This window comes from Microtus ochrogaster, unplaced genomic scaffold (assembly GCF_000317375.1).
Source record: "Microtus ochrogaster isolate Prairie Vole_2 unplaced genomic scaffold, MicOch1.0 UNK6, whole genome shotgun sequence".
Taxonomy (NCBI): Eukaryota; Metazoa; Chordata; class Mammalia; order Rodentia; family Cricetidae; genus Microtus; species Microtus ochrogaster.
In genome coordinates, this window is record NW_004949104.1 from 13,318,464 (window position 1) to 13,330,286 (window position 11,823).

General features: G+C 50.7%; 1 protein-coding gene across 1 annotated transcript in view; it reads right to left on the minus strand.

The window, feature by feature from the left end:
• The window catches only part of Npc1l1 (NPC1 like intracellular cholesterol transporter 1), a 21,965-nt gene extending 10,769 nt beyond the window's left edge, over nucleotides 1-11,196 (minus strand). The window contains exons 1-10 of the mRNA XM_013353353.1: nucleotides 11,106-11,196; nucleotides 8,519-10,047; nucleotides 5,500-5,600; nucleotides 4,853-5,025; nucleotides 4,484-4,612; nucleotides 3,824-4,006; nucleotides 2,812-2,926; nucleotides 2,523-2,650; nucleotides 1,968-2,105; nucleotides 1,606-1,747 (exon numbers count right to left, since the gene is read on the minus strand). Coding sequence (XP_013208807.1) covers nucleotides 1,606-1,747; nucleotides 1,968-2,105; nucleotides 2,523-2,650; nucleotides 2,812-2,926; nucleotides 3,824-4,006; nucleotides 4,484-4,612; nucleotides 4,853-5,025; nucleotides 5,500-5,600; nucleotides 8,519-10,047; nucleotides 11,106-11,156 — 2,689 coding nt within the window. The 5' untranslated portion in view covers nucleotides 11,157-11,196. The remainder of the gene's footprint in view (nucleotides 1-1,605; nucleotides 1,748-1,967; nucleotides 2,106-2,522; nucleotides 2,651-2,811; nucleotides 2,927-3,823; nucleotides 4,007-4,483; nucleotides 4,613-4,852; nucleotides 5,026-5,499; nucleotides 5,601-8,518; nucleotides 10,048-11,105) is intronic.
• Between the last annotated feature and the right edge of the window lie 627 nt (nucleotides 11,197-11,823).

Below are 11,823 nucleotides of genomic sequence, written 5' to 3' on the forward strand. Positions count from 1 at the left end.
CCTAAGTTCAATTCCCAGCAACCACATGGTGGCTCACAACCATCTGTAATGGGGTCTGGTGCCCTCTTCTGGCCTGCAGGCATACACATAGACAGAATATTGTATACATAATAAATAAATATAAAAAATTCACTGGAGTCACTGTAATCCCTGTGAAAACACCAATAACAGTTTTTGAAAAAAAATATAAAAATTTCAGACTAATAGCTGGGCAATGGTGGCACACACCTTTAATCCCAGCACTGAGAGGCAGAGGTAGGCAGATCTCCCTGAGTTCAAGGCCAGCCTGGTCTACAAGAGCTAGTTCCAGGACAGGCTCCAAAGCTGCAGAGAAACCCTGTCTCAAAAAAAAAATATTTTTTTCAAGCGAAATTCAAATGTAATCTCTAAAGAACTCGAATAGCCCAAGAGGCCTTGTCAAAGAGCAAATGTGAAAGACTCACACTCTGGTCTGAAATTTGACTTCTATGAGCAGTGGCAGCCCACACCTTTGATCCCAGCTCTTGGGAGGCAGAGGCAAGTGGATTGCTGTGAGTTGGAGGCCAGCCTAGTCTATAGAGCAAGTTCCAGGAAAGTCAGGACTATACAGAGAAACCCTATCTCAGAAAGAAAGGAAGAAGAAAAAAAGAAAAGAAAAAGAAGGAAGAAAGGAATTCACCTACTGAATCAAAGCAGGGTGGTACGGACATGGGAGCAGGCATAGAGATCAATGGGGCATAACAAGGATCCACAGGCATGTCTGGGTGATTTGTTTTGGTAAGGGTGCCAAGCCATTTTATGAAGGAAAGCTATAATTTTTTTAGTAAATGGTCCTGAGGAAGCTGGATAAAATTAAAATCTGGACACTTCCACAGCATCATTTATAAAGATCAACTCAAAGCCAGGCGACGGCTTTGAACACCTTTAGTTCTAGCACTCAGGAGGCAGAGGCAGGCAGACCTCTGAGTTCAAGGTCAACCTGGTCTTCGGAGTGAGTTCTAGGACAACCAAGGTTACACAAAGAAACTCTGTCTCAAAAAAAAACAAAACAAAACAAGGGGGCTGGAGAGATGACTCAAAACAAACAAACAAGCAGACAGGATAGGACTTTATAGCTTACTGATAAAGCACTTTCCCAACAAGTGAGAGATCCCAGAGTTGATCCTCAGCACCAAAAATTAAAAACACAGAAAAATAACAAGTGTTGGGGGCTGGTGAGTTGACTCAGCAGGTAAGAGCACTTGTTGCTCTTGCAGAGTACCTGAGATCAATTCCCACCCAACACCCACAGGGCGGCTCACAACCGTCTGTAACTTCAGTCCCAGGGATGCTGACACCCTCTTCCTGACCTCTGCAAGCACAGGCACCCAATTGGCACACAAACATTCATGCCAACAAAACACTCATACACATAAAAGTAATAAATCCCCCCAAAAAAATCGTCAGTAAGGAATTCACATAGAAGGAAATGGCCGTCCCTGCGTGGATAGCCACGTAGAGAGCCCTCTGGTGCAGGGCGTCTACTGTGGCCTGAGGCAGCACTCAACACCCTTGCACTTTACAGCCATGGATGTGGCTTCCACATGGTGCCAAGCCTTGTCTCATGTGCCCCCCCCACCCTCTGACACTGCTGCTTCTCCCAGGTCTCAGGACCAAGGGATGAGAAGACGCCACTCACCTTGGGCAGAGCCAGCTCCTGGTCCAGTCCCACGCTGATGTGACACATGAAGTAGAGATTCGCTCCAAACAGGGCCAGAAACAGAAGCATCTGAGGGAGAAACTGGCACGTGAGAACCCCTCCCCAAACAGCCCCATCTTCCCCCAGACTTGAATGGCATTATTGGGCGTTCTGAGAAGCATCCTGGAGCTAGAAAGACTTGAGCTCTCGCTCCAAGTATCTGCCCTGGACCTGGGCAGCCACCCCATCACCACCACCATGTTCTGTTTGCCTTTCTCCTAAAGTGGTACAGCTGCCTCAGTCCACATACCACAACAGGGCGGGTGAACCTGTGCAGCAGGAAGGGAGCGTATATCTTTCGGAAGAAGCGGAGTAAGAGTCCCTCGTTTTGTTCAGGTGGAGGTAGTTTCCGGGGTGAAAGGCAGCATAAGACGTCTGGGCGAGAGGCCTAGAGGATGGCAGTCTCTCAAGACCATGTCCAAGGCAGACCCCAGGAACCACCCCACCCAGGGAAGCTCTGGAGATGGCCACTGCAGTTTATGTTGCTTTTATTTCCTGCCTCAATCAAATACTGAGTTTTACATCATTAAAAAACCACCAGCTTGACTACTGTTAACTTTATAATTTATTATGTAAGCTTACATAATTTTAGGAGGTTTAGTGATACTTCCAAAAATAAGTAAAAATAAATTCTCTTTCTATGGGTAATTGCAGAACACATATCCCAAACATCCTCTCTCAGAATAATGCCCCTGCCTCCCACCCAGCTCTCTTGGCTACCTCTGTGGTCATAACGCCACATCTTTCAGTGAACATAGCAAACCAGGCAGGGTAAGTTCCTTGGTCCTGGCCTAGCTGGCTTTACCTCCTGCCTCTTGCTATCCAGGGAGAGCAGGGCCACAAAGGCAGTCATCTGGAGCAGGAAGTCGAGGAAAATCGCCAGACCAGCGGTCAAGGCAAAGGTCCGCACAGCCGGCATGGGGGTCAAGGCCCCTGTTGGGGACACAGGATCTGTCAGATCATCCTGGTCTCATGGACCGGAAGTCAGCACAGAGAGTTTAAAGCAGAAAATACCCACTGCCTTCTGAGAAACTCGCCCCCACGGAGAATAACCTAGCAGGCTAGCTCCTGGGTGGAGGACAGCCCTTGCTCACCTAGGAAGAAGCAGATGACCTCAGAGAGGCTGCACAGCAGCATGCTGGGGGCCACACTGCCCAGGGCACGGCCAATGTGGGCCTCTCGCTGTTCCCCAGGCATCCTAGGCAGCCTCTGTGTGGGCAAAGAGACAGAGTGTACAGGGTCTGCCAAGGTCACCAGACTCTAAAGGCCAGAAGCAGCGTGGTAAGGGCTTCGAGTCCTGGCCAAATCTGAGGAACTGCCAGACCTTCTGGAGAGAGAACAGCCTACTAACAACTCACAGCCACACCTTCTGCTTCTGTGTTGTGGCCTCAAGAACCACTTAGTGATTCTAGATATGAAAAGGACCAAGCATTCTTGTCACTAAATCCTCACAGCAAAGAGATGCTAAAGGACTCTGGTTTGGGCTTACTGTGGGTGCCACACAAAGTAGTGCAAAGGCAGGAAAGAGGTAGCTCTAATGCATGGATATAGAAAACTGGACACCCTGTGCTTAACTGAAAGCAAATTCAAGATGACACTACTTGCTGTGGGATAGTGCTCTTGTACTTGTATTGGTTTAATAAAATGCTGATTGGCCAGTAGCCAGACGGGAAGTATAGGCGAGCAACAAGACTAAGAGAATTCTGGGAAGAGGAAAGGCAGAGACACAGTCACCAGTCAAACACAGAGGAAACAAGATGAGAACGCCTCACCAAGAAAAGTTACCAAGCCACATGGCTAAATATAGACAAGAATTATGGGTTAACTTAAGTTGTAAGAGCTATTTAATAACAAGCCTGAGCTAATAGGCCAAACAGTTTATAATTAATATAAGCCTCTGTTTGGGGACTGAATGGCTGCGGGACCAGACAGGATGAAAACTTCCATCAGCAAGTAGTGTGAATAAATTTGTGTCAACCCACGCCATTTCCTACACGTATAAGCCTGAATAGAAGAGACTGCAAGGATGTCAGCGCCTCTATGCAGGGCTTTGTCTAATGAGGGTGTTGTGTTGCCCGAGGGTATAAAGAGCCCCTCCTTTCTTACCTGGTACTCAAGAACAAAGATGAAGATGTTGTCAGCTCCCACGGCCAGCACCAGGAAAGGTACCACTTGGATGATAACCAGAGAGGACGGGACACGCAGGTAGGAGTAGAAGCCCATGGCAGCTATGACTGCTCCCAGCACAACAACCACCCCGCCTAGGCCCAGAGTAGCCTTGGAATCCACCTGCAATGCAGCTAGGCTCAGCCTGTTGGCTACCAGAGCACCTGCCCAGATCCTCCTTACTCCCCAGGTTGGGTGAGAAACAGGCAGGTCCCCTTGGTGCTCACACGTGCTCAGTGCCACCCACTTCAGTGAAGAACCCATATGTATATTTAAGTCTCTAGGCTATACCATTCTTCCAGGGGCAGGCCCGTGGCACCCAAAAATGCAGGTGTGCCTGGCTACATCTTCAAGAATTGCATGGCATGACCTTTTACATGGCAACTTTGTGTGTGGATAGCGGGGTATATGCTAGATTACAGGAAGAAAACTTTGGGCCTTTCAACACAGACCATATCCAAGAAATACCACCCTTTGAGGGGTTCCCTTTGAATGGGTTTAACTTGCTAAGTTAAGAGCCCTCCCTAGGACTGCTTTAGAAGGCCCTCTAGAGCTGTCCTAGGCTCAGGATCCCTCTTGCTGGATCCCTCCTGCTCTCACCGCTATTCGTTTCCATCTGGAGTAGCTGCCCAGGGCCAGGGAGATGTACAGGAAGACGATAATGTAACTGATGGCGAAGACAGGCAGGTCCTGGATGGTGGTGCGGTTGATTTCATCCTCCAGAGAGCGCTGCGAGCACACAACCAGGTCACTAACCACGTACTGGGTTTCTCTGTAGAGCACCCACTGCATGCTCTGGGGGGAGCTACAGGAGCCTCTAATGCAGGCGCCATATTGGGGTGGGCACAGGCTTTCACGGCCTGGGGCCATTCAGGAGGGGGTAGAACAAGGATGTGGCTTGGACTGGAACTGACCCCAAACCATTAGGGAACTGGAAGCGCAGAACCAGGAACTCTGCAGGGTCCCTACCTCTGCTGAGAATGCAACCTGGAACTTGTCAGCTGTGCTGTTCTGGAAGGCTTGCATTTCCTTCAGAAAAGCCTCCTCCCAGAGCCTGGCCTGGGCCATGCGGGGATCATCAGCAGGGAAGTTATTGAGAGAGAAGGTTATGATCAGCGCCTCTGCCTCCGAGTAGTCCGTCCCTGGAAAGAGCAACTCTGAGCCTCCCTTCTAATACCCCCTCAGGCTGCACCCTTCTCCCTTTCCTGTTCCTCTCCTGCTTCCCCACTCCAACAATGGCCTTATCCCATCCTCCAGTTCCCCCTCCCAGCCAAAGGCACAAAACCAGAGCTCCCCAGCAGCGTTAAGAATGGCAGAGGGGCCGGGAAATCCCAGCACTCGGGAGGCATAGGCAGGCGGATCTCTGTGAGTTCAAGGCCAGCCTGGTCTATAAGAGCCAGTTCCAGGACAGGCACCAAGTTACAGAGAAACCCTGTCTCGAAAATCAAAAAAAAAAAAAAAGAATGGCAGAGGGGAAGTAGAAACAGCCTCTGCAGCCTCCTTAAGCCAGGCACCCAGGCACTGGAAACACCTATCCCTATGGCCTCTCCCTTCTACCTGTTATTCCTGCCCTAAAATTGTCCCTTCATTAGCTTCCCGGGGCCTACATCACTTACCTTGATACCCCCCAACAGCAAGGAAGGGGAAGACAGGAGCCCCGTAGTCAGCTATGCAGCTCAGGGCCAGAGACGTGCCGTCCTTGAATGTGAGAGGGGCACTGGAGGGAAACCACAAAGAGAAAGATACTTTCCTGCCCCTGCCTGGTTCCTTTGGCCCCACCCTACCTCAGGCCCTCAGCTCCCTGAGGGAGGAGGGGAGGAGCAATGAGTTCCAACTACCTGGACCAGAGGGTTCAAAATGACCATCTTACTACAAGGTGCTCTCATGTGGTTCCCCCAGTCCACAGAATGGGGTAGGGGCTTCCTTGGGCGTCTCCCTTGGACAGGTACTGTATGATGGGCTCTCAAACATCCAGACCTGTGATTACTCCAGTTCCAAATGAGCATCACAATGAATCAGTGAGCCCAGACTTGAGCCATGACCGTCTCCAGCACAGGTCTCAATGCTGCCCTTCTCCTCCCTCCCAGAGCCTGACCCCTCCAAGTGTTGAGTTGAGCCCTGGAGCTCAGAGCTTTCTACAGAGCACATCCCTGTGGAGACAGAGCAGAATGCCTACACAAAGCTCCTAACACACGTTCTCAGTGTGGAGGAGTGTACCAGCCAACAGCACCATCTAAAAAGCACCAGATTGCTGTATGACCTTCAGCAGTTTACCAAACCACTCTGACCTTCAGCTTTCCAGTCTATGAAATAAGTGTAATCAGCTCACTTAAGAGTTACAAGCATCCAAAAGCAAAATAAAAATGGCACAAGTTGGCCCTTCACTGGGTATCCAATAGGGGGTTTTCTCTGTGAAGAAGCCTAAATTATTTTCTTTTTTTTAATATTTATTTATTTATTGTGTATACAGTGTTCTGTCTGTCTCCTTGCTAGCCATATGAGGACACCAGTCTCATTACAGATAGTTGTGAGCCACCATGTGGTCGCTGGGAATTGAACTCAGGACCTCTGGAAGAGCAGTCAGTGCTCTTAACCTCTGAGCCATCTCTCCAGCCCGCCTAAATTATTTTCAATGGAGTCTTTTGGGTTAAATGGGTATAGTGTGAGTACCTCTCGTGGTGGCTCTCAAGTAATAAGACAGCTGTCGTCGGTTTCCTCACAAAGTGAAAGATGTGACCCTGAGCTTAGCAGTTCTCATAAGGACCCCTGGATTAATCAAGCCTGTGTTAGGATTCCCTCTGTTCCCTGAGATACAGAAGCAAGTGGTGCAATACCAGCCTGGGACCCAGTGTCAGCCACACTGTTGTTTTGTCCATTTCGAGACCAGTAGTGACATCTGTTAGCCTGTTTAAATGCCATCTGGGGTTTGGAAGACTATACTATAATGTCATGTTTAAATGTTTGACTGAGTTAATTCTAAGGGCACTTGTTCCCAGAGCTTTCCATCTGAAGTCCAAAGTTCTAATAAAGCCATGACTGTACAGGAGCTTACTTGTAAATCAGGCTGCACATGGCTCCTTCTCCCATATTAACATATGAAAAAAGAAAGAGAGAGGGTATGAGCAAAGCATGATAGCACGGGGCTGCAACCCCTGTTCCTCAGGGGCCTGAGGGAAGAGCGTGGATTTGAGGACAACCTCAAATAGTGTGACTTTATCTGAAAACAAAACAAAATAAATAACTACACAGCAAAAAAACAAAAACAAAAAAATCACACCGCATCCCTTGATGCCTCTCAATGGCCCCTCTCTGTTTGACTGTGTCTGAGGAATAATGCAGACACCCTAAGAAGCAGCCCATACTTGAAACTTAGCTAAAGATGGACAGCCAGTAGCAGAGAGAGACAGCAAATGCTTTCTCCTTAAATGGATCTTTTTTGGGGGAGGGAGCAAGGTTTCTCTGTGTAGCTTTGGAGCCTGTCCTGGAACTCGCTCTGTAGACCAGACTGGCCTTGAACTCACAGAGATCTGCCTGCCTCTGCCTCCCAAGTGCTGGGGTTAAAGGGGTGCACCACCACTGCCTGGCAATGTAGTGGATCTTAAAGAATGTGAGATCTGCCTCCCCCCCCCAAAAAAAAAGAAGCAGATGTGTTCACATGTGTTCCAGGACAGGCTTCAAACTACAGAGAAACCCTGTTTCAAAAAACCAAAAAAAAAAAAAAGTCAAAGCGAAACCGCCAGCAGCTATGCCGTTGGTTGGGGTAACCCTTGCCTGCTCTGCTCTTAAGTGTAGGGTGGGGAGAAGGCCGTTGGGGCCCTTCACTCTCCATTCTTTCTCCAGGAGCCTCCACCACTACTGGTCCTCTTACCACCCTTCCCTTGGCCCAGTGACCTTGCTGGCATCCTGTTGATACTACGCCCAACATGGGCAAAGCCAGACACAGAACCTCAGCAGCATCGGGGGATGGATGAAACTGCCCTAGAACACCTGGCCTGGTGCCCTGGACCAGAGACTAGCCACAGTCTTGGTCAAGTCCAAATGAACTATTTCTGGCCAAATCCTAGGCAACCAAAGGCCCTACAGATCCTGGTGCAGTCGGGGAAACAAAACAGTGCAAGCACAAAGGCTCCCTGAGCTGTCACTTTTAGATTTAAATAACTAAAACGACACTGAGGGCAGGAGAGAGGGCTGTTATTAAGCGCTGTGCTATTCTTGCAGAGGACCAGGATTCCCAGGATCCACCTGACCCCTTACAACTGACCTTCACTTCAGTTCCTGTAAATCCAGCAACTTCTTCTGGTCTCTGTAGCATCAGGCACATGTATAAGCCATGCACATACATACATGCAGGCAAAATATTCGTGCACATGAAATTAAAATAATTCTAAAAAGAATTAAGACCACAGCAGGGACATCACAGAAAGAAAAATCATATGAACTGGAGCTGGAAGACTATGAAGCCTAACGTGCTGCAGAGAACAAGCGTAAGATGGGGCTGAGCTCTAAGAAGGGCCCAAGCAGACTCGGACGAAGGCCCTGATGTGCACACACAGGAGCTCTCCCTGACTCTGAAGGTTTCTGCCCTCTGGCCTGGTTCCTGGGGGCATAGCAGCACCTATTCTCAGATCTACTCACTTGGCACAGTAGAGGAAGTGGTCCTTCCAGTCCACCAGGGAAGTCTGACCACCAAGCGTCTGGTTGGCCGTGAGCAGCAGGAGCGTGCGGTTGTTCTGGAAGTACTGAAGGAGGCTGTTGACACAGCAGTCCGAGAGGGTGGTGTTGTGCGGGTTGAGGGGGGCGTAGCAGATGTCCTGCAGGGAGATGTTGCGCCCCGCCTCCGGGGACCACACCTGCAGGTGGCGAAGCCTCTCTTGGAGCTCCAGCAGCTCCAGCAGCAGGTCCAGGGACAGGATCCCACTGAAGTTCTTGGGCCCTAGCAGCAGGGAGTCGTACTGGTAGCTGGACCTGTTTCGAGCTGTCACAAAAACCTGGCTGGTTCGGAAGAAGGGGCCGAAATGCTCGTCGTGGAAAGCCTTCTCTTTCCGGGCTTCACTTTTGGGGGCTGACCACAGTTCCACGGGGTCTGTGGTGAGTTCTATATACATCAGGCCTACTGACAAAGCTATCACAACAACGAAGGACAGTGCCAAGACGGTGAGTGGCCACGAGGCTACTTTTGTGCCCCAGTTCTGGAAAAACCGGCCAAGGATAGTGTGAGGTGAGAATCTGCGCTTACGAGGGCGGTTGGGGGCTTCCTGGGGGCTTGGTGTCTTGCGCTTTTTCCTGTTGGAAGCCACTCGAAGACGCACAAGGACAGCAGTGAACAACACAAAGACCGCAGCGAAGATAATGATGAGAGCCAACCAGCCTGGCATTTTACCCATGTAGAAGGAAGGGGGCAGCGCCGGAGGCCGAGCAATGACTGGACAAGATGCTGCACAGTCCTGACAGGAACAGGCTGCCGAGTCTGCACCCTGGGACTCATTGCATGGTGCAATTTCCGCATTCAGAGGCTGTATCCCCTCTGCCAAGGCTTGGCCAGGCTCCACAAGGTGGAAGGTGATGTCCAGCGGAGCCAGGCCATTCCCTGTGTCTCCCTGGAAGTTGAGCCAGCGCTGGGCATTGCAAAGGGCCGAGCCGTAGACCCCACACATGCTGCCCACGGCCAGCGAGGCAGCTGCAGGGATGCGCACCCGGCTACAGGACTCATAGGCCGCCTCAGCAAAGCTGCTCTGATAAAAGGTTTCATAGGCCACCACAGCCGGAGGCTGTGAAGCGTTCTGCTCAACCACACGGGTGACATTGATAAAGAGGCTCTGGTTAGGGCTACAGGTGTTTTGGCAGTGTATGCTCACAAAATTGTCAGAGCAGGCGGGGCAGCGGGTGAGGAGGGCCTTGGTGATAGACATGCTGCTCTCTAATGCCAGCAACTGCTTGGTGGAGCAACAGGCAAAGGTGGTGTTGGGGCCATTGTACAGGCGGGGACAGATGCGCTGGAGGAGGGCCAGGTGCTCCCCTGTGACCTGGCGGGCCGGGGTATTAGACAGGCAAGATACATTGGACAGTGACGTGAGGCCTCCAGACAGCTCTGGATTCTTCCCACACTCTTCATAAAAGGTGCAGTAGCCAGCCTGATGAATGGGTGTGTAGAGATCCCCTTGGGCCTGCAGAGAAGACCAACAGTATCCATTAGCCATGAAGCTGGTTGGTCCAGTTGGGTACCTTCTGGGCAGTGAGAAGCCAGAGAAAGAAGGATGCAGGTGGAGGCCACTTGTTCGTTCCGGATGCCCAGACCCGAAATAATCACTCAGAAACTTTATTATTTGCAATATTGTTTGGTCAATAGCTTAAGCATATTGCTAGCTGGCTCTTATAGCTTTGGTTAACCCATTCCTATTCATCTGTGTATCTCCAAGTGACTGTAGTTTACTGGCCAAGTTCCAGTGAGTCTGTCTCTGGCGGTGGCTCCGTGGCTTCTACTTGGCTCCTACTCTCTCCTTCTCTGTCTGCTTGGAACTCCCACCTTGCCCTCTTCTGCTAAGCCACTGGCCGAAACAGATTTCTTCATTAACCAATAAAAGCAACACATAGACAGAAGGACCTCCCACACCAGAAGGAGAGCACGCAAAGGGCTGGGAGAGCCACGGGGAGGCTCGTGTGGCATGGGCTGTGCTTAGGGTGCCAATGAAGGGATACTCTCCCAGTGGATAGAGATGGGTTACTAGGAAAAGGACTCATCTCATAGAGTGTGGCTTTAAAAAGCCATGCTTCAGAGGAGATGGGGAGGTGGAGGGACCCCTATTGCTGTCAGTCTGAGTCTCTAGACTGTACTCCACACAGAAGCCAGGGCCACTTGTCTTTACAGGTCAGTATAAGACCCTCCTGTTCTGCATCCTGCATAACCAAATGCCAACCCCCACTTCTGAGAGCTAACCAGGATGGTAACAGGGCCCTCCCAAACCCAGAATATTTCAGGGTATAGTCACCCAGGATGCATCTCCAGCACCCAACTCAGTCCCCACTTAACTACAGGCAAAGGCCCTGTTCTTTTGCCTCTCTGACCCTCTGTCCCTTCAACCCCTTGACCTGGAGACTCCACCAGCCAGCACTTACTTCTGGGCATGGGAAACCTCCCCTAACCGTGTGACCCTGACTATCAGATACCCGGCTTGCCTTGCCCTAATGGGAGACACTAGGGAGTAACCGTGAGCAATGGACTCACCGAATTCAGGAGTAGGGCCCAGAGCAGCCATCCCTTCAGGCCAGCTGCCATCCCCGGGTCAGGAAGCAGAAGTAGGGCCGGGCCTCAGGGACAGCTGGGGAGGACTGAGCACTGGCTCCCAAAGTCACACATTAAGGCCGCCTCCTCCTCCTAGTGACAACACATGTCTGGCGGGATTAGGACCAATAATCTGAACGTCTGGTTAATGATTCACGCATCCTGTAACCTCCTATCAGATGGCTCCATTCCATGTACCCCCTCTTAGGTGAACTTCCTAGTGAAGGTGCTGGAATCCCCTCTCACTTCCTGGTGCAACCCAAGTCGAACGCTGCTCGAGCCAGCTGGACGAGAGATGCAGGGTTGTACTTCTGCTAGACCCGGCACTGGCCTGGTTTTGGCCTCGGGAGCTCAATGGAGCTGCAAAATGTCAACATTATCCCAGGCTTGGCCTCCAGCCTGCACTCTGACCCATCGCCTCTTGAGAACAACATCAAGTATAGGCTCTGTCAACCTAGCAACTGATTAATTGATATTAGCACTCAGATAATAAAGGGACACTGAGGGTACAGTGATTCAGTGATGAAAGTCCCTTCAGGTTCTGACAGAGGACGGAAACCAGAGATTCGTCTGATCCCTTTTCCCTTCCTCCCCACTCCTGCTCGGTTTCTTTCTCGGCCCTGGCCCTGGCCTAGTCCACTGAACAACTCTGGTTAGGTGA